The 22,107-nt window shown below is 38.3% G+C and overlaps 1 protein-coding gene across 1 annotated transcript in view; it reads right to left on the bottom strand.

Annotated features, from left to right (window-relative positions):
* ZDHHC14 (zDHHC palmitoyltransferase 14) overlaps positions 1-22,107 on the bottom strand; it is a gene marked incomplete at both ends in the record, with an annotated part of 108,724 nt that overhangs the window by 41,024 nt on the left and 45,593 nt on the right. Inside the window, one exon of the mRNA XM_079532575.1 lies at positions 10,677-10,849. Within this exon, the coding sequence (XP_079388701.1) occupies positions 10,677-10,849 (173 nt within the window). The remainder of the gene's footprint in view (positions 1-10,676; positions 10,850-22,107) is intronic.

Genomic DNA, 22,107 nt, shown 5'->3' with positions numbered 1-22,107 from the left:
TTTCAACACTGCTTAGAAATGCCAGTGCATTGAATTTAATAACACTAACATTTAAAAGCTTCTCCTCATAGAAAGTCCTAGGTATTGAATATGTACAACCATCAAAAGAAAATGACTTTCAAATCACAACCAAGACCTTCAGAATTTTTTTTTTCCTTAATGAAATATTTATTCATAGAAAATGCACAGCAACTGAAAAAAAAACCACAAAAAACATTATTTCCAAAGCACTAAGAAGTGCCCTGCTTTGTCTTTTTATTTTTACATGCTTTAGCAGAATCTCAAAGGCAACTTTCCTTGCCTCTGGTGCAAAAGGGAGACTACTGGCCATCCTGTTCCATTTACAACACTGTTTTTTCTAAGAAGATTTCCTTCCAAACCAGTGCAGTGAAGTTCAAGTTCACAGGCACAGCCAATCCCAGCTCTCTAACTGAAGAAAATGTATCTCAAAATCCATGGGCGAAAGCTGATGCAAACTAAATGAAATGAAAACTGTCTTGCTGACTTGCAACAGTCAGAATTTCATCCACAGTCTTTAACTGAATAATTAAATCCGATCTTAGTCATTGTTTATTAGCTTTTTTTTTTTTTTTTTTTTTTGGTCCTTCTGGGAGCTATCAAGAGAGTAAAACCAAAAGTGCTGGATTTAATCAAACTTACCTATCTTGAATGTGCTAAACATGCCTTGTACCTGCCTTGTCCTGGTCTCACTAATTTTCGGACTGTAGTTAGCTTCAATTGGACTGCTCATACTTGTGTTCAAATGCAGGCCAATCTTTAAATATATGCAGTTCCTTTAAGGCATAATAAGATTAACCTTTACAGAACTACCCTCCACAGATAAATCTGTTTGACCATTGCTTTTCTACATTTTTCTTTTCCAACCCATTAATGATATAGCAAGGCAAGCTATTTTATAAAATAAGCATAGAATTCTCCCACTAATGGAGTTGCCACCAATCCTTTTCTGGTACTTTGCTGTGACACAGTTTACAACTTGTCTATTGCAGCATTAAGTGCTCATGCACTAGACGGGGCTCCAGCATATTTATTTTAGAAGAAACTAAACAAAAGCCACCAAAGATACAATCCATACCCTTGTAGGACCAAGGTATTTGACTTCAAGAAAACTTGCTTCACATATTTAATGGAGAAACAGCACAATCTCTTTCTAACACAATAACATATTCCACTTTGCTCAAATTATTCCATTCATTATTAATGAGGGGCGATGTTTGTATGAGACAAAGCCTGGAATTTTGTATACATATCACCAGGATCCTTCCACTCAAGCATTTGCCTTTTTGGTCAGTTTTCCTACAATACTAGGAACAAACCCCCTCTAGAAGGTCTCTCTATATCATCACTACACAAACTTATCAAGACCATATCATGCAAGGTTTGCTACTGTGATGCAATTTCCACCTTCAAACAATACGATTAGCAAAATTAATAACTATGAGTACTTCCAATGTTTCCTGCTGAGAGAAACAGATAATGCAATGAAAAATCTTCATGTATGACCTATAACATCTGAAGAACAATAACAGAAACCCCATAAGAACATAAGCTTCCTCTAAGAAAAGCATTCTCAGTGTTTAACTACTTAAATTGAAGCTATATACTTAACAATAGGGGGATACAAGAAGAAAAGGGTTTTTTTCATTTTTTTATTATTATTTTTTTTAAAAGTGATAAGAACTTAAGTAACATTTCTCTGTTTCCAAACAGTAATTTCAGGGACAAACAATACTGGGAACCCAGCTTGGACAACCAGTAGCAGCTAACTGCATTCCACACATAACTCTTTATCTGAAAGCTGACAAGAAATACTTGACCAAGTATTGCTCATACTTTAGAGAAAAGTGTTACTGCCTTGATTTCGGAAAATGTTGCACACTATTTTCTTAAGAGTAGAACTGCATCACCATCCTTAAGTCTAGGGTTTTGTGTGAAATGTAACCTCACTTCCAGACACAGATGTAATTGTCAGTGATTTGTTGAAAGAAAAAAGCATATGGCACAAGAGCTTTCTGAAAGACTCAGCTGGCATACAAAAACATATTTCTACTAGATTTTAAGAATATTGTTTAAAGCATGAAATACCAGGTATGATCATCAATCTCATATCCCACCTTTGGACAGGAAGAAAAGCATACCTAAGTTGCATCTGTGAGCAGTATTTCTTAATACCATTGAACAATTCCATGAAATACCTATGTTGCGCTGGCCACAGAGATTTAACTTCATAGACCCTAATGAAATCTAAAAACGTTTTCCAGTTTTTGAAGACTACCCTCTGCTAAATGAGCTAAAGGAGACAAAAATCATAACTGCAAAGAGGTTTCAAAATTCCAAGTGACAAAGACTAGAAAAATTCAGTGTTGACAATGCAACGTCATTAATATAGGACTAAATAAGCCTGATTATTTTACTATAAACAGCCTGCAAAACAGTCTTTCAAAAAGTCAGAACTACTGTGGCCACTACAATGGAAAAGCATCTCAGAACTCAAATGTAGTTAAACTCAGAACATACAGCAGTATTCAAAGTTTCATCAGCTTCAGTAAAAATAAGACATTAAAAAACATTTATAAAAATTATGCATAGACTTTAACTTAGAAGTCCCTAAGCTGTAGGTTAGGGAAAGCAATAAGGGTACAGCAAGGCATTTGTATTCTTTCTGTGCACATCCACTGCTGGTCACGGATTAGACATCAGGATAGATGGACTACTGATCTGGTAAGGCTGCTCCTGGTTTTCATGCTCCCTTAGAAACAACAGCCCATCTCAATGTTGGATGTTGTGTCCAAGTAAGTTAGAGTGCTTCTTAAAATTGTGCTAATGCTTTCTAAACTTTAAATGTACTGCTGTTACTGTAGGCAGCTAATGTGCTTTACAGTAGTTTTGCTTTCATATTAAATTCACATAGAAGCCTTTTCATTAAATAAAAGAAATCATTATTTTTATAGTGAATTTCTGAAACTATTAAAGTTGTCAGCAACACAGGAAACAGTTTAGGATGGGTAGATGCCAGCCATCTAGACCAGAGGAAACAGAATCCTCCGATTTGGAAGTGACCTTTAAAGGTCATCCAGTCCAACTCCCCTGCAATGAACAAAGACATCACAGCTACATCAGGTTGCCCAGGGTTTTATCCAGTCACACTTTGAAAGTCTCCAGGGATGGGGCATCCACCACTTCTCTGGGCAATCTGTTCCAGTGCCTCACCACCCTCACTGTAAAAGTTCTCCTTACATCTAACCTAAAGCTACCCTCTTTAAGCTTGATGCCATTTCTTCTGTTCTGTCACCACAGACCTTGTTAAAGAGTCTGTCCCCTTACTTTCTGTAGCTCCCCTTTAGATATTGATAGGCTGCTATCAGACCACCACAAAGCTTTATCTTCTCGAGGCTGAACAGCCCCAGCTCTCTCAGCCTGTCAACGGCGAAGAATGCTTTCCCTCACTGCCCTTGAGAATAAAGGTAATGAATTAAACTTTAATAATCATCTGGGAAACAATTCTGGTCCCATGCCTGAGGGAACTACATAAACAGAAACCAGTAAAAAATATGTGAATAAAGCCCAAAGGAATCAAAAGCTATCGACAGCTAGAAGCAAGCACTATAAGGATCCAAATTTAAATCGAATCCTGAAGCAATGGAGAACTCCAGGAATCTTCTGAGTTTGAAAAATGTCTGGAGCAGAAGCCACTGGCTGTTTTACTTGTCTGTAGGTCAGAAAACCCGAAGTCTTTTTTGTATAGCGTCTGAATAGCAAATCCTGAACATGACCACCACCTTCCCATTACTGAAACAGAGGGACACCAACAAGCAAAAGAACTTCTTAGAACAACCCATGGCAACTTGTCTCTGCATCAAGGCCCCATAACAAGAAGTGCACTGTTAGAGCGCTGCCATCTGCCTTATCACAGAATCACAGAATGGCCAGGGTTGGAAGGGACCTCAAGGATCATGAATCTCCAACCCCTCTGCCACATGCAGGGTGACCAACCTCCACATTCAATACTAGACCAGGCTGCCCAGGGCCCCATCCAGTCTGGCCTTGAACACCTCCAGGGACGGGGCATCCACAACCTCTCTGGGCAGCCTGTTCCAGCACCTCACCACTCACTCTGTAAAGAATTTCCCCTGACATCCAACCTCAATCTCCCCTCCCTCAACTTAAAACCATTTCCCCTTGTCCTGCAGCTATCAACCCTTTACAAAGAGTTGATTCCCCTCCTGTTTGTAGGCTCCCTTTAAGTACTGAAAGGCTGCAATGAGGTCACCCCACAGCCTTCTTTTCTCCAGGATGAACAAGCCCAGCTCCCTCAGCCTGTCTTTGTAGGGGGAGGTGCTCCAGGTCCCTGATCATCTTCGTGGCTCTCCTCTGGACCCTCTCCAACAGCTCCCTGTCCTTCTTGTACTGGGGGCTCCAGACCTGGACACAGTACTCCAGATGGGGCCTCAAAAAAGCGGAATAGAGGGGGACAATCACCTCCCTGTCCCTGCTGGCCACCTCTCTTCTGATGGAGTCCAGGATACCATTTGCTTTCTGAGGTGCAAGGGCACACTGCTGGCTTATGTTAAGTTTTTCATCTATCAAGACCCTCAGGTCCCTCTCCACAGGGCTGCTCTCAAGGACCTCTCCTTCCAGTCTGTATGGATGCCTGGGATTCCTCCGGCCCAAGTGCAAAACTCTGCACTTTGCCATGTTGAACCTCATCAGGTTCACCCGGGTTCATCTTTCCAGCCTATCAAGGTCCCTCTGAATGGCATCCCTTCCTTCTACCGTGTCAACTGCACCACTCAGCTTGGTGCCATCAGCAAACTTGCCGAGGGTGCACTTGATTCCATTGTTGATGTCATTGATAAAGAGCACTGATCCCAAGACAGACCCTTGGGGGACGCCACTTGATACCAGCCTCCACCTGGACACAGAACCATTGATAACCACCCTCTGTCTGCAGCCTTTCAACCAGTTTCTTACCCATCAGGTGGTCCACCCATCAAATCCACATCCCTCCAATTTGGAGATAAGGATGTGGTGGGGGACTATGTCAAAGGCCTTGCTCAAGTCCAGGTAAATGACATCAGTTGCCTTTCCCTTGTCCACCGATGCCATCACTCCATCACAGAAGGCCACCAGATTGGTCAAGCATGACCTTCCTCTGGTGAAGCCGTGCTAGCTGTCTCGAATCACACACCCACTCCTCATGTGATCAAGCATGTTATCCAGGATGATCTGTTCCATGATCTTCCCAGGCACAGAGGTGAAACTCACCAGCCTGTAGTTCCCAGGGTCCTCCTTGCTCCCTTTCTTGTAAATGGGAGTGATGTGACCCTTCCTCCAGTCATCCAGGAGAACCTTATCTGTCTAGGTTTTTATTATTCATGGAAAATTTATCTTCTCCTTTTGGATTCTTTTTGCATCTTTATAAGCTTTCTGAAGCTTATATGAGCAGGATTATGAAAATAACACATCTAAGCCATTTTTCATGCCAACTACAAAGCAATCAAAATGCTTTGTCCTTTAAATAGGGACCAGAACATATCCAGATAATATTCATAGCCTGTTTATATTTCTGCCACACTACAAGAATAAATAATTATACTGCACATCATAAAATCTCTAAAGTGACTATTACACCAAAGGCAATTCAAAAATCATAGATACAAATAAGAACTGCATATATGGGTACTGGATATAAACGCTGAAGTATTCATTTGCTGTGATTAAATTGGGGAAATCCCTTAACAAAAGCATATTTAAAACATGGTCTACAAAATGCTCATGCATTTCACAAAGTAGCTGGATATAGTTCTAAAAAACACCTGTCACAGCAAAATAGCTAAATCCTAATAGCTACACTTCAACAACTGGTTTGCAATCTCTTTTTGCAGACCACCACCATTATCTTTATATGCAATTACTGAAAAGGTGCATTTCCATTAAAAAGCTGAGCTGCTCTACATAAAAAGAACAGATTATACAAGGTTTTGTTCTGAAGTTTACCCCCTCTCAACTGCACCATCATTATTATTTCCAATGATAATCAGCTAGTAAATTCCAGCAGCACCTTCATTAATGGATTTTAATTTCAGTTTCCTTTAGGGTCTGAAGAAATTCGAAGAATGACAAATGAAAAAGCACCTACAGAGATGGCAGGTAACATAGGACAGCACCTAAATTCTACTATTCCTTCCAGCTTTTCTTACCCTCCTCTCTGTTCCTCTCAAATGCAGGTGTGAAAGTCTCCCATTCTTCAGGAGGATTTTATTACTTCTGAAACAGCTTAAGAAATTATAGGTAATATTTTTCTATAGTTAAACTGTCAGCCATCAGTGTAGGTGGTCCAACTTCAAAGGACCAGACCTGACTTTCCGTTCTAAACTGAGGACCGCTTGCTTTTATACAGCACACTCGTTTTTCAGCAGAGGAAGCAATGATATGGTTATTCTTACTTTAATCAGAATTAAAATGGTTTCCATCATCTAATGCATCACATAAGTTCCTTACAACGATCTCACATTATAACAGGACTAAATTATTCTCAGTACTTTTCATCAAAGAAGAAAAAAAACAAAAGTGAAGACCAGCAGAAAGAAGTGCCATGACGTGATTGCAGGTGGCTTCTAACCAACCACAAGGTCCTATCTTTAGCCAAGAAATATATTTAAAGAAATGTAGACATTTGTGGAGAGCCTTCAGATACTCTACCCCGCAAGACTTGATCATTCACTTAATCGGGGATTATGGAAAGAAAAATTAATAAAATTGCATTTTTTCTCTGACGCTTTATTGCCTTTACTTTATTAGTTTGGGAAATAATAGCATTTTGACACAATAAAAACACAAAGTTGCTCCTTCCTTTTAAAAACGTTCTACCTTAGAGTCAATACAGTAGTAATTTTCCATTTCGCTGTATAAACACAGACTCCTGCAAATTATTCTAGATTTGTTAATATAACAAATGAAAGAAAAACAGTTGGTCAACAGTTGGTCAACTTCCCTTCTCCTAGTACTGTTTTAAAACATGTTTTGCAAAGTGCAGGCTTCTACTCAGCATCCTCCAGAGTGGAGGGTGAGACCTACTGAGAATCTTTTCTAATGAGGCAATGCAGTGTCCCAGTAAAGTTGCCTTTCTGAAAAGGTAAAAGGCCAACTTCCATGTGTACAACCAATGCATTTGCGTAAGTTAGGAGAAACAGATGAAGAATAAATTCCTTTCTAAACCATCACTTAAAATTTGCTACAATTTCATTTTAAAAATACCTCTGTATCTCAAATTTGATAAAGTTTGAATTTAACTGTAATATACAACTTTTGGTTTTTTTAATTTTGAAATTACCATTCATCTTTTTTTTTTTTTTTTTTTTTTTAATTTCGAAAGCAGCACTGTTTCCTTTATGACAGATATATCAGGTATTATGAACATCTACTCTGATTCTTTGGAAACAGCTCAGATGCTATAACTCATCATCAGGAAAGCAGAGACCAGGATGATGACTGGCAAACAAAGGCTACTTGCACTTCACTGCAAGGAGAGAAAAAACAGGACTTCTGGAAAGAATTGTCACTATGAAACAGTCAGGAGAAACTGTTCTGGCAGATTTAAAGAGGTTCTTCAGGGGAACACATTCCTTCTTAAGGAAGGTTTTCAATTAGAAAGACATTATAATTTCAGGTATCTAATAAAAATGTTTACCTTCCAATCATAAATTTTTAGTGAAGAATGTCCTCTGCTCTCCAAATATTGCATTACTAACATTGCATTAATAAAACAAAAAAACTATACAGTGGTCACAGAAATTATAGAAGTTACACAGGAAATGCAATTTTAAAATGCCTTTTTTAAAAAACAAAACTCTACATCTTAAAAATTGCAATAGTTTCATTATACAAAGAGGAAGAAACATATATGTTTGAATTCCATCCTCTTTCCAAAAATTCCTACATAGAATAACTTTATTGAGAAAAATCTGATGGGGGAAAGGAGAACGAAGAAGGAAATTATCATTTTCCTCCACGTGATCACAAATAGTTCTGAGATGTTTTTTTCATTGCTCTCGATTCTTTCCTTCCCATCTGTGAATCTAATGCCATTATCTGTTGTAGCAACTTGCACATACTTCTATGCAGCACATCTACAGTGATAGCAGTACTAAAAGCTGAAAAAAATAAGCTCTGAAGTCAGTCTTCCTCAGATATTTGTTAACGTTTCCCAATGTGAATTTGAACTTTATCATTCATTGTCCACATATCTGGATTCTGCAAAAATTAGGAATTCTTCTCTTACACAAAAGAGGACTGGAATCATTGTATCTGAACACAACTCCAGTTTCTCAATAGAAACACATTCCACTACAGTGACAATAGTTTCACAATGCTTCTTCCATTTCTGATTTTACTTCTTTATGAACGTAAAGACCAGGTTGACCAAAGATTTTTTTGAAATAATGCCAAGTGCCATATCCCAATTCACCCATTAGCACTGAGCTACCTGGATCATCTAAAATCTAACAATGCACTTCTGTGTGTCTATGTACAGTATGGTCCTTGGCCAAAGCTAAGTCATGACTGACCAAATGCAACCTTCTTCCCTTGTGGCCATATCAGACGGCTCCAGACTATGCACAATTAGTCCAAGCGTAGAAAAAAAAGCAATACAGCTTTTCTTACAGAAATGTGACTGCCAATGTGACTGCTCTGTTGGTACTGAAAGCTATTCCAGATCCATAAAAATCAGTGAACTACATGCATCAGACTTCACAAATGCACAGTAAAAAAAAAAAAAAAATCCTTCTTCAAGTTCAACAAACTGAGCTGCTACATGATTACACAGCTCCAAAGATCTCAAATCTATGCAAAGGATACATGGATCACGTAAAAATAGCTGCTGCACGTAGTATGTAGCAAATGCATTAACTTCGCTTCACTGAAGCATACTAAATGCTGTTTATGCAGACACCTTTATACTTTATGACTTAGCATACTGTAACAGCTGTGCTCGGAACACTCCAAACCTGGCAAAATAAAATGATCTTGCTGTAGTGACAACCAATAAACTCATCACTATTTTGAAACCCTACTTCTTAAAATAATCCATAACAAAGACAACATGTGCCTTTCCAGAAGGCACTCAACCATCACTCTTGTTCCTCCAAGAGCAATTTTCTGAAACTCAGTCTTCAGGATATATTTTTTAAACAATGAACCCATGAGATTCAAACAACCACTAAAATATGGAAGCTATTAAAAATGAATTTGTTACCCTTCCTCTGAGTTCAAGATTCAAAAAGGTCTCAATTAACGATTTCAAGTCATCAGCTTTTTTGTTTTCCCTTAAGAACGTTCCTTTGTCCAACAGATTTCTATATGTGGAAGGCATAGCTTCAGGATGTCTACATCACGTCTGCATTCAAATTTAAGCAAACAAATGTAATGCTGATGTGACATTTTAGTGTTTTGACTAAAACCCTTTATCATTTCCACTCACTGGCATGGTTCAGTGCCATATTCATACCAATGCTTTCTGAGGAAACTAAACCAGAACTCCTGCTCCATATACATACCAAATCAACCCTACTCCATAATATAACCAAACAAATGACTTTGCCCTTCAGTCAGTTTCACTAATGCATTGTGTAGAATATTACCCTAAAGAAGCAGACAAAAACTTTTCTGAAGTTAACCCTTAAAATTCATATATTATAGATGTAGGAGCGTTGGCAACAAAAGCTTTAGCTTTTGCTTTTACAGAATTTTACAGCATTATTTGTCATGGTACAAAATCCTCAGACAACACTGAACACTGTAGCGTGCAAACATTAAGGACCATAGAGGTACACATCCTGTGCTTGCATACACCTGTTACATATTTTTTCAATTATATGAGTGAGAATCTCTCTGAAACAACTTCAGAACAAACGAATTCCTAGGGTATCATTTTGAAGTAGTTGTTACTAAACTTGCTTAGTACAAAAATAAGCAAATACTGTTTATGAAGTAGCTCTGCAAATTTATCCCGTGTTTTCTTATCTAGACAGCAAATGCTATTTAGTTCATCTGTAGCTTTAGAAATTCCACAATTAGAACTTGACACTTTAATCACTTGACAAGTGATTAAAAGCTAGCTCACTCTCCTTTACTTGTGCCAGCTCTAAACAGATAAAAAATACATACAATTAGTAACTGAAGTACAGCTTTTCCCAGACTGTATCAAATTGCAACACTGTACATTAATATAGGCTTATATTATTATTATCTGATCCTTTCACAACATAATTCATAATCTAATTAAATTCCTTCAAACTGTGAGGATACATTACTTTAAAAGATGTACAACTTAATAACCTTTGCAACATTAGCTTTCTTGTCAAAAACACTTCAAAAATTCTCTTGCACACTACAGTCAGAGTTCTACAATGCCTGCTGAAAAGTATTCACAGTAATAACTATCACTCTCCAGGACCAGCATTTTGTTTACTGTCTTTTTGAAGAGTTGATCAACCGCCTTTCCACAGAAATCACTCAACTGCAGTGTCATTGGACACAGCAACTCCAGAACAATTACTGTGGAAAAACAGGAGTAACTTCTCCCAGGAACAGAGCAGCACATCGCCTTCATATAGCACAGAAACCCTCGGGAGGAAAGCGAGGAGAAAACAGACCTTCAGTGTTACCTATTTGTCTCTCTAGATCTGCTGCTTCATCTGGTGTTGCACGGGGGAGGACACCAGGATCACTGAAACTAGTACGCAGCAGGGTCCCCATCACGAAAAAGAAAAGTATCCCACCAATTGCAGGTATAGCAGGTGTAATCTTCTCTGATAAATATGGACAGCTGGAAAAGGAAAAAAATATATTAAGCAATCAATCATCAAACAATTCAAATTGTTCTCAAAAACTGTTCATCATTATAAATGTGTATCAAGAACTCACTTTCTCAGGCAGATAAATTTCTTGGAATATTTATGAAAGCTGAAATTTCTTCTTTACGTGTTCATTACACTTCTGAAATTTCTCAATCCGTGTAGTAATATAAAGCTCCAAACACCACAACAGTGATTTCACTAATATGTAATATGTGCGTTTACATAAGAAAATATTTTTCATACAGGATATTTTGAGCTCACATACTTATTCATCTATTGCCCACTTACATGAAGGAAATATGGAGGGGAAGAAATAACCTAAAAGCATTCTGTAATGAAAACTAAAGCTGTTAAAATGAGGAAATCATTTATGCTAAAGACATCAATCTATAAAGTGAAAATACAGTTCATCAAAAAGAAAGTGCTTAAAAACTTACACCTGTGGCACAATCCTCTAATAGCTTTACTATATATCAATATTATATAATAGAGTAGATGGTATCTCAAAGCCTACTGATTCTTTAAATCCATTTCTTGCAGCTGAATAAACTTACTCATAAAGTGAAGTAATTATAATGATAGTACACTGCTGGTTTTGGGCAGCATTGACAGCCCTTTACCACTGGCTCTGTAGTAACCAGATTTACAATATAATTGCAGGCTTTAGGTTTACAACAGTTAGTGATTCACCTCTATATTTCACATGCAATAAAACCAGAAAGGACACAAACACTTGAATCTAAGCAACACAAAATATAAATACATCTTCATGGCTGTGTAAAAGGTTACATGAATGCTCAGATGTTACACAGCACACTACTGGTGAATCTGAATCATTGTAATAAGCTCTGTGGAGTCATCTCAGAAAACGCAGACTGAAAACTCTCTTCATAGGTCTTCCAGTAGGCAGAGTGGGCAACACACAGATTGCTTCATGTATTTCTGATGCTTGCATGAGAAGTCAAAACATAAGCCTAAAACCAATAAGTTCTAGGCCTTAGGGCTTTGTCTACAGTTTCTAGGTATCAATCAAGTTTAATTAACGTAGTCTTATTTCTGCAGGCTGCCTTAAATGATGATTCAGATGTGCCAGCTTTTACACCATGTGTTATCCTCACTGTTAACTCTGAGGAAGCGATGACAACATCAACTCTACTGCTATCACTTCAGCTGACAGGATGGGGATGGAATAGACCAGCTACAGCATACCAAGCATTGATCACCCAGCACAACGCTGTTCAACGCACTTGGTTATTTCATTGAACACAGTGCATTTAATGGAGGCAGCAAGTCAAAATGCATTACAAAGCACATCACGTCACCCCTGTGATGGATCATCCTTTTAACCTACATGAATGTACTACTATAGGCACAACACTTTACAAAAAAATTAACAAGCCTACCGGCTCTGAAGAAAAAAAATAAGAGGGTGGAGCCATTTCACAGACAGAAAAAGAGTTTAAATGATTGGATATACTTCAAAATGCACACTTTTCAGAAACCCATTTTCAAGAGCTAGATCCCTGAAATCAGATCTAAAGGAAGCAGCAATACAGCTGGTATCTGTAGGTCTCATTTCCTTAATGTCAGAGAAGCCAGTCAGAAGGAATAACCAAACAGAAGCTTTCACAGTACACAAACACTGTACTGCTCAATTTATTTCTTGTCACAAAGGATCACTGAAATCAAAACTACTGTAATATGCTCAGACAAGAGTACAAATATGCTCTTGCAGCATATCTTTAAAAGGATTAGAGGGACCTTATACGTTAATGAAAACTAAATATAGCAGCGTTATTATTCCTCTATTGCATTATTCACGACACATACCAAAAGAACTGCATCTGTGCTGAAGTCTGTTGACCAAACAACAAGAGCTGTAAGTATATGAAAGGCACCAGGAGGTAATCATGGGGTAGCATGGTAGGTACAATACAATTTAGATACTGACCTAAGAACAGCAGTATGTTCCACCTAAGCAACTTACATTTAAACATCTCAGTGATGTACAAAGAACAGAAACCGAAAAGCTATCACAACAGTAGAGTGCTTTGTTTCACCCATTACATCATACAGAATTGGTGAAGGAGCCAATTCCTAGAACCAGTTCCTATGCTCAAATACTGTAAAAGCCCTGCACTGCTGTGAAGGGATGACTTTACTACAACAGAAGATGTCTATGTCTTGCTAAAACTACAATCCATCAGCAATGACAAAACACTCCCAAAGCTCTGTACACTTTTCACCAAATGGTAAGATAACCTGCTTCCCTTAAGTGTGTTTTCAGAGTGTGAATGCCCTGAATTTTACAAACTTGACTTGGAATCACTTCAGCAGATTATGTCTATAAAAAAGACAAAAGATGTGACCTTTGGCAATAATAACCATCTGCGAATAAGTGCACAGACAGATGGTGAGAGGTAATGTGCAGGATAACTAGGGGATCTGATGTAGCCAGCACAGGTTCACAAAATTCAGGTCCTGCTTGACCAAACTGATCTCCTTCTTTGACCAGGTGACCTGCCTTGTGGATGAGGGGGAGTCTGCGTCTATAGCCTACTTAGACTACAGTAAGGTTCCTGACTGTCTCACACAGCATTCTCCTGAAGAAGTTAGCAGCCCAGTGTTTGGACATGTGTACTCTTCACTGGGTGAAAAAAAAAAAACTAGCGAGATAGCCAGATGCAGAGAATGGTGGTGAATGGAGTTAAATCCAGCTGGAGACCAGTCATGAGTGATATTCCCCCCAAGGGCCAGTACTGGGGCTCATTCTGTTTAATATCTTTAATGATGATCTGGACAAGGGGATTGAGTGCACCCTCAGTAAGTTTAGAGATGATACCAAGTTGGGAGGGAGTGCTTCTCTGCCTAATGGTAGGGAGGCCCTACAGAAGGCCAATGGCATCCTGGCTTGTATCAGAAATAGTAATGCCAGCAGTAGCAGAAAAGTGATCGTCCCTCAGTCTCCAGCCCTGTTGAGGTCACTCTTCAAGAACTGTGCTCAGCTGTGAGCTCCTCACTATAAGAAAGGTATACAACAACATGTCCAGAGAAGGACAACAAAGCTGTGAAGGGTCTGGAGTCTGTCTTGCAGGGAGAGGATAAGGGAACTGGGATTGCTCAGTCTGGAGAAGAAAAGGCTCAGGGGAAACCTTATTGCTCTCTGCAACTGCCTGAAAGCAGGCTGTAGTGAAAGAAACAAAGACAGGATAAGGGGGAATGGCATCAAGTTGTGACAGGAAAGGTTCGGATTGGAGGTTAGGAAAAATTTCTTCACAGAGAGTGGTGCGAGGCATTGGCACAGCCTGCCCAGGGAGCTGTTCAAGAAATGCATGGATGTAGCACTAAAGGACACAGTTAGGGGACAAGTTGATGGTTGGACTAGATGACCTTAGAAGTGTTCTCCAACTTTAATGATTCTATGATAGATTACTCTGGAAATGCAAGTTCACGGACAGCACCATCACTCACAGAGCCACGTGGAGCTCCATAGTTGTTACACACACATCTGCACAGCAAGTAGCAACCAACTTTTTTACATCATAGATTCACAGAATGGTTTGGGTTGGAAGGGGCCTTTAAGATCATACAGTTCCAAACTTCCCTGCTATAGGCAGGGACATCTCCCTCCAAACCACAATGCTCAGAAGCCCCAGCCTGGCCTTGAATGTTGCCAGGGAGGGAGCATCCACAACCTCGCTGGGCAACCTGTTCCAGTATCTCACCACCCTCACAGTAAGGAATTTCTTCCTAATATCTAGTCTAAATCTACTCTCTACCTGTTTAAAACCATTTCCTCTTGTCCTGTTGCATACATACCCTTAAAAAAATCCCTCCCCAGCTTTCCTGTAGATTCCCTTCATATACTGGAAGGCCTTATAAGATCTCTTTCAAGCCTTCTCTTCTCCAGCTGAAGAACCCCAGCTCTCAGCCTGTCCTCATAGGGGAGGTGCTTCAGCTTTCTGTCATCACCTTTGTGGCCCTCCCCTGGACCCGCTCCAACAACGCCATGTCCTTCTTGCAATGAGGGTTCCAGAACTGGACACAGTACTCCAGGTAGGGTCACATGAGAGCAGAGTAGAGTGGCAGAATCACCTCCCTAGTCACACATTTCGTCATCTCTTTGTCCTTAATACATGTGAACTTTATATCTTAGACATCACTTTCTCTCTTAGACGCAGGAAAATAACTGGCCTTAACAGTATCTGTAGTGATAGCACAAAACAAGTACTTAGGCTATTTCAGAATATACATTTTTAGGACATATTATGTGACAAAAGATCCCACTAAAAATCCCATTGTGTAAATAGCTTCCTTAGAGAACAATGTTTGGTTTGCACACCAGTAATATAACTTAAACTTTCAATTTATTTAATAAGGTTTTTAATTAAGGCTTTAAACAAATCAGCTCTGGGTTTTGCCTGGCATCTCAGATCCTTTTTTGAAGCATCATGTGAAAGTTTGTGCAAGCGTAGGAGGGAAATAAAATCTGCTGGAAGACTCGTCTGTCACAGCTAGATAAAAATAAAAACATACTGGCATTTAAGGGATAATTATCATGCCTATGACTGAAGGATACAGAAGAGCAACAAAAGTAATTTTCATCAGCCAGCAGCTCTCTTAACTGGATAACCACACTCCCTGTGGCTACCAAGATGAGCAGATAAATACTTGTAAAAGTATTGAAGTGAGTGTACACTGAAAATCCTATCATCTTCAAGCTCTTTAACTAGAAAAGGGAAAAACAAAAGAGGCCTACTCTTGGTCTGTACTGGAAACAAAGACTTTCCTGAACAGTTCACAGGTAGTCATTACTCACTGGTGGGATTTATATCTAAGAAATGAGAGGTCTTGCACACCATTTGCTAAGCTGGCAGATCAATAAAAATAGAGGTATTACACAAAGATATAGCTATCACAATTAGTGTAATTAAAAAATAAAAGAAATCCATAGCTCAACTGGTGAGACCAGCGATGCTATATATCAAGTTTTGCACTGACACCAAACTCTATGGAGCCGATATTAAAAAAAAAAATACGCACTCCAGGAACAGCATAATGTAATAAGTATAGTAGAACCAGCAGTGCACCATGAAAATAAATTACTAACTGACCATTTTTATGCATAAATTGAAATTGTTTCAGCGAGTGTTGCCTATTTAGTTAATTGTTACTGTGTGGGTGCTGTCCAATACTAAGAGAAAAAATTTGCACTCCGTTCCGTTTGATATGTTACAAGCTGAGAACACGCTGTTTTCTTTAAATTAACCCAAAACGTTTTCTTGTCCTTCCACTTTTATTCATAGCTTCTCTCAACTTCACCTCCCTTTCACATCCACAGCATCACTGCTCAAAGCCACCTGGTCCTAAACTTCTGACTGGATGCCAACACGAATTTCTGTCACCTTCTTTTGTGAGACAAGTTAGTTTACTAAGATGTAAGAAAACTATACCATCTTGTTGAAATCTGTCTCTGATAAATCACATATGCTCCTGGAAGGGTCTCACATGCATGGGCTGTTAGCATCAGGCAGGTGAAAAATACACCAGGAAAGGGAAGCTGCAATAGAGAGAAGAAACTTCAATCTCAGCAGTTAGTGAGGTTTTCATTCAGACTGCTGCCTCTTTCAAAATATTCATCTCTTTCAATTTACAGATGGCAACAGAACACATAGTTAGATCAAAAAAGCACATCCAGGCTCTGAATTAGGAGAACAAAAATGACTTATAATCTAATTTTCTAATGACAAGTTCAAAGTAGCTGAAGATGTGCATGCAGACCACGACACAGACAGCAGAAGATTTGAGGATGGGCAAAATATGAGGGTACAGAAAGAACCTTGAAGGCTGTCCCCTGACAAAGACTATAGGAAGACAAATGGAGATATAAAGAATGATCATTGTGAAGTTTCACTGCTTTATGGTTTGGATGTTTATTTCTTTTGCCTTGCTTTTCACCAGTTTTGATGAGATCCAGTAGCTATCAGAAGGATCACAGCAATGAAGGTGAGCTGCAATCAGGCTGGGAGGTGAGCTGAGGTCTGGATCAACTGGGCTTCATGGCCAGGCACAAGCATGACTGTGGCTGAGCTGGAGACCAATACTTCTCTGACAAACAACACAGCAGGACTAAAGTCCCCAGTCTGTGCTTAAGTAAAGCTCTTGAGACCATGGAGATAAAAGAGAGACCCAAGGTGAGGCTTATTATTAGGGCCTATTGGTGTTCTCAGGGCTCTGACAGAACCCAAGAATCCATCTGTAGAAAGGCTCTGCATGAGATGACTGGGTGACATCACACAAGAAGTTTCACACCTGTGCTATGAAGGCTGCATTTATGCTAACACACTGTCTGATAAGTGTTGAGAAGCCCATCTTTCCACTCCTCCCTCCCTTTTTTCTCTGCCCCCCAAGTTTAACCTATGCAACAAGAACAGCATATTTCTGTAGAAAAAAATCATTCTGGCACAGACATTGTTGCTAACAGTCAAGATGGTAAGTAAAATCAAATGCAAATAGATGTAAGAAGATTGCCAAAATAATTTACTACAGAAAATGCCAAAGCTATCTTAAAACATTAAATACATAACTCTCCTTTAGATGAGGTAGTTCTAACTTTTATTGCATCTCTCTCCATTGTTATTTCTAGAAGTGATGAAGAACAAGAAAGTTTTTCTACACAGATTGGAAATCCAAGATTTATCATGAAGTTTGAAGGTATGACATCTTCAGTTAGTATTTTCTGGGATGCTCATATTTTCACCTCTAGCTTTTTTAAAGACCTTATTTTAATGTTAAGGTGAACAAACTCTTCAGAGGCACAACAAGAAAGCAGTAGTGGGAAACAATTTGCTGTGCATCAACCAGTTTATGCTTAAGTCTTCTCAAGCATGCTCTTAGCATACAGAATATGTGATATAAATTGAGTATAGGTTAAGTCCAAGCAGCGTTACATGAAATACATAACAAGATTAGCTAGCGAAGTTCCACACTGGTTTCCTACATTTGTCTGATACTTTTGCACAACCTTTACAATTCCTATTTGAATCTTCAAAAGATTAAGGGAAGCCAGGGATTAGGCTCAGTGGGATTTGAAATATGCCTAAAATTATTTCATTCTTCATCTTTGCGTTTTAAACTGTTTTATAAAATCACAGAATCACAGATTGGTTGAGGTCAGAAGGGTATAGAGCTCAACCCCTGCCCAAGTAGGGGCACCCAGAGCATGCTGCCCAGGACCATATCCAGGTGGCTTTTGAAGATCCCCAAGGAGGAGACTCCACAGGTTCTCTGGTAAATTTACCATATTCCTTCATTTCAGAAGGATCAATCAGTCAAAAACTTATTTGATAAATTACACAACAAATATCACTCCTAGCATTTGGAATGCTGCAATCATGTAAATGCTACAGAAAATATAACAGTTAGCAAACAAGCAAAAAAATAGAATTTCATCAGGAAAGGAAAGAATTAGGATTAAAGAAGTTATCTTAAGGGTAAAATACATTTTACCCCAATCATAAATGCAGAAATCTATTGAATGGTTTCAAACAAGAAGCATTTAACCTAGCTTGAATGTACTGCTGTTTGTTCTATATGCTAAGATACTGAATATACCTTAGATTCTCTATTCATTATATTGCTCAAGGGTTATTCCACTTAATTCTAATTCAAAATTATTTTTAAGTGGGAACACACAGAATAACAGTAATTATATGGTGTATATAAGCATCACAGCTCCTAAAGCGCCTATAAATTACTTAATAAAGATCAATATGGTGAAATCATGCAGATTACATAACAGCATGAACTTAACCCTTATAAATTAAGTATTTTAGAAGTTCTCTCAAATCTACTGAGAAAAAATAAGATTAATGTTATCTTGAATAGCAAAAGCTCAACAGCCAGTCTTCAAAGTCCGTATAAAAACCTGACAATTTGACCTTTAATACCAATGTCAAAACTTAAGCAATTTCTGAGAGTGAAAGGCTGCAGGCACCTCACTCCCCCTTGCTCAAACCAGCAACTCTTCACTGGAACAGTGAACAGCACTGATTCCATTTAATTACAGCACACCACCAATTAAATCAGACTTACTCTGGCTGAATTTCAATGGAGGAGTTTGGATAAAGCTAAGCACACAGTGCAGCTTATGACATTGTATAAGACAAATGTAAGCTCCCTCTACAAGTAAAGGTCTTATGGGTCTGTCATAGCATCTATCATAGCAGATACGCAACAGTCAAGGTGATAGCCTGTGCGATCTCCCAGTTTTCACTGCTCCATGAATCACCCCTAAGGATTCACTGTACTATCTCAGCTTCAAAGATGGGATAGATAAAATACATAACATAAAACAAAAAAAGCCTGTCTGCAAAACAGATGTGCTTACTGAAGCTCCTACAAAGGCAATTACATTTTACTTTGTTATACAGGGAAGGAGTCTCTTTTGTTTTACTGAACTCAATTTTTTAAAAGAAAGACTGCATCAACTGTTGGACAGAAATTCCCAAGTGAAATAGCTAGAAAATGGGAAATAGCTAACAAACTGCAACACCTAGAGCCTGTGTCTTATCAAATAATCAGTTTCTTTATAGAAAGCCTATGCAAATGAAATATCCTAGAAAGTAGGATAGGGAGGATAGAAAGTAAGGAGGCAAACAAAGTTAAAAGAGACTTTCGTTACTGCAATTTCTACTCACTAAGAGATTTGCTTAAAAAGACAGAAATACGCTTGTACTTTCTGTTTTTGCATGCTGCAAAAGGTCAAGTTTCCACAGTAAGAGTACTGATTAACAAATTCTACTACAAACACAAGCTCACAATTGGTTTCAAACAGCTCATATAGAACTCTTTTTCCTGTTATGCTCCATATTAACTTCCTTATTATTTCTTATTATTTCCTGTTATGTCATTTCTTAATTAAACCATCTGGTTAATCCTAAATACATCCGAAAAGAAACAAAAACTGGGCTACAGCAAAGGGAAGCGCCTTGTGCCACAAACACAGGCCCTGAAGGAAAACAAACTGCCAGGTGGTTTTCCACTGGATTCTCTGGAAATGAAAACTTTTGCAAGGAAGCTGCTACCAGACAGCAGGCACTGAGCTGTCAATAAGTAGCACTTGGTGTTCGCCTAGCACAATTGGTGACGTCTAGAAGACAGAGATATAAAGCTTAACTCTTGCTAGAGGGCAAAGACCTTTCAGTGCAATCCTGTGGCTGCACTCTATCACTTCCCTTCAATGAAGACTGAAAAGGCCAAGAAAGGTTATTTTGAACAAAGGAATTGCTCTCAGCTCCTTCCTCTTCCTGAAAAAAAAAAAACAAAACAAAAAAAAAAAAACCACAACCTAAAACAAAAAACACCACATTATTTCCTGCCATTTTTCCAACATTACCACATGATGAAATGAGTGCCAGTCAGCAGGTAGAAACACAAAATGAAGGATGAGTTGAACTTCCATTTTCAGATACATTCAAGTACTTGGTGAGTTAGCCATAAAATGCAATCCCAGACAAATTCATAAAAGCCCACTAACATCAGATCCAGTATCCTACAGGGATTTTTATTTTATTTATCTGTGTCTTTTTCCTCTCAGTTCCGCGTATTGTGAGTCTTCTGCATAAAACACAAAAAATAACTGCAGTCTAAAACACAGAGAAAAATGGATTAAAACTTCAATTATTCAGTGAAATGCACTAAAATATAAGTTTTGGCACTTCAATGGAAAACAGAGCTAAGATACAGCACTTCCTGGGGCTCCTTTATTCACGAAGTTAAAATAAAAAATAGAGGACTGACAATCCTGCCCATATTCCATATCAGAAGTATCCAATGTATTGTTATAAATAAAGCAACTGAGAGCCAGAACAAGGAGGAGCACAATAAGCAGAAGAGTTTTAACCTCGACTTCTCCCAAAAGAAGCAGGGTTAAGTAGTTACTGCTCTGTGAGTCTAACAGTCTTTACAGGCATATTTGTACCAACTCCACCAGCTTGGAATTTGCAGTACTTCAGAGACATGAGTTTCCGCAGGCATTCAGTTTTATCTGAAATGGCATTCTCTTCTTGTCCCCACTGCATGCTCAAAGCATCACTGCTATTCTCTTACTTCAGACTAAGTGTTCAGTGGACAAACACGCTAGTATACTGCAAGCTACTTCAAATTTAGAGAAAAAATCCCCTTAATCGGCACATTATGGCAAAGCAGTGCCAGCTCTCCGTATCAAAAAAATGAATCAATTTGGATATAAGATGCAAAATCAGTTTAAGGTAAGTCTTTTCTTTTATGGAACAAGTAATGCATGCAGTGCTCCACCTACACATAAAGCTGCAATTAGCTTGGTTAGCAACGTAATTTAAACCAGTAACAGTACTTTTGTTTTGAATTACAATTGAGATTTGGGTCATGTGAGTCCAGGCATTAAAACTAAGAAATACCGTACTTTGCAAAATTGTTTCTAAGTCACCAGTGTTAGCAATCTCATTGCATTTCATTATCTCCAGAAAAGCATGGAGAAAAGATTAAACTGAGTACAGAAATATTTATCTGAATTTTTCAGCTTTGTTTGTTTAAAGATTGTTGCTTGAAGACATAAAATGCTCTGCAAAGACTTTTATGTCAAATACGCTCTTACACACCCTAAATAAGCACACTCAAATTTAAAATCAGTGGCTTTATCACATCACACTTTTCTCTATAGTTTCGAAACTAAATAAAAAACAGACCGTTCCTGACAAAGGCGCTGACTGAAATCTTTCATTCATATTCCCTTCCTGGACACTAGTATAATTCATCACAGGTTATGAAGTTTAAATATGGGAAACATTTTCTCATAAGCCCAGTAAATCAAGAAAAACATACAATGGAAAAATACATCTAAGTTATAAAAGAAATGTTTTTAAGAGTAGATATGGAATCAAAATCACTGACATCACAGAAGATTCTGTGGAAAGCTCAACAGCACAAAAAAAAAAAAAAAAAAAAAGCCACATTTGGAAGAATAATTTTCTTCATAAAAACATCAGTCGCTTAGGAACCACAAGTGCTTTACAGGCAGTTGAGCACAGAAGCTAAATATTTTTACTGATGATGCATACACAGGACCCAAAGACTAACACTGAAGAAATGCCCAGCTTCTGCACCATTTCTCAACTTTACATTTAAAATTCTCATGCACTCAAGTACTTAAATCATTTCCTATGGATTTTTTTTTTTTTTTTTTTTT

The sequence above is a fragment of the Tetrao urogallus genome (assembly GCF_951394365.1).
Source record: "Tetrao urogallus genome assembly, chromosome: 2".
Classification (NCBI taxonomy): Eukaryota; Metazoa; Chordata; class Aves; order Galliformes; family Phasianidae; genus Tetrao; species Tetrao urogallus.
The sequence above is the reverse complement of the archived record's forward strand: the minus strand, read 5'-3'. Positions and strand labels throughout refer to the sequence as shown.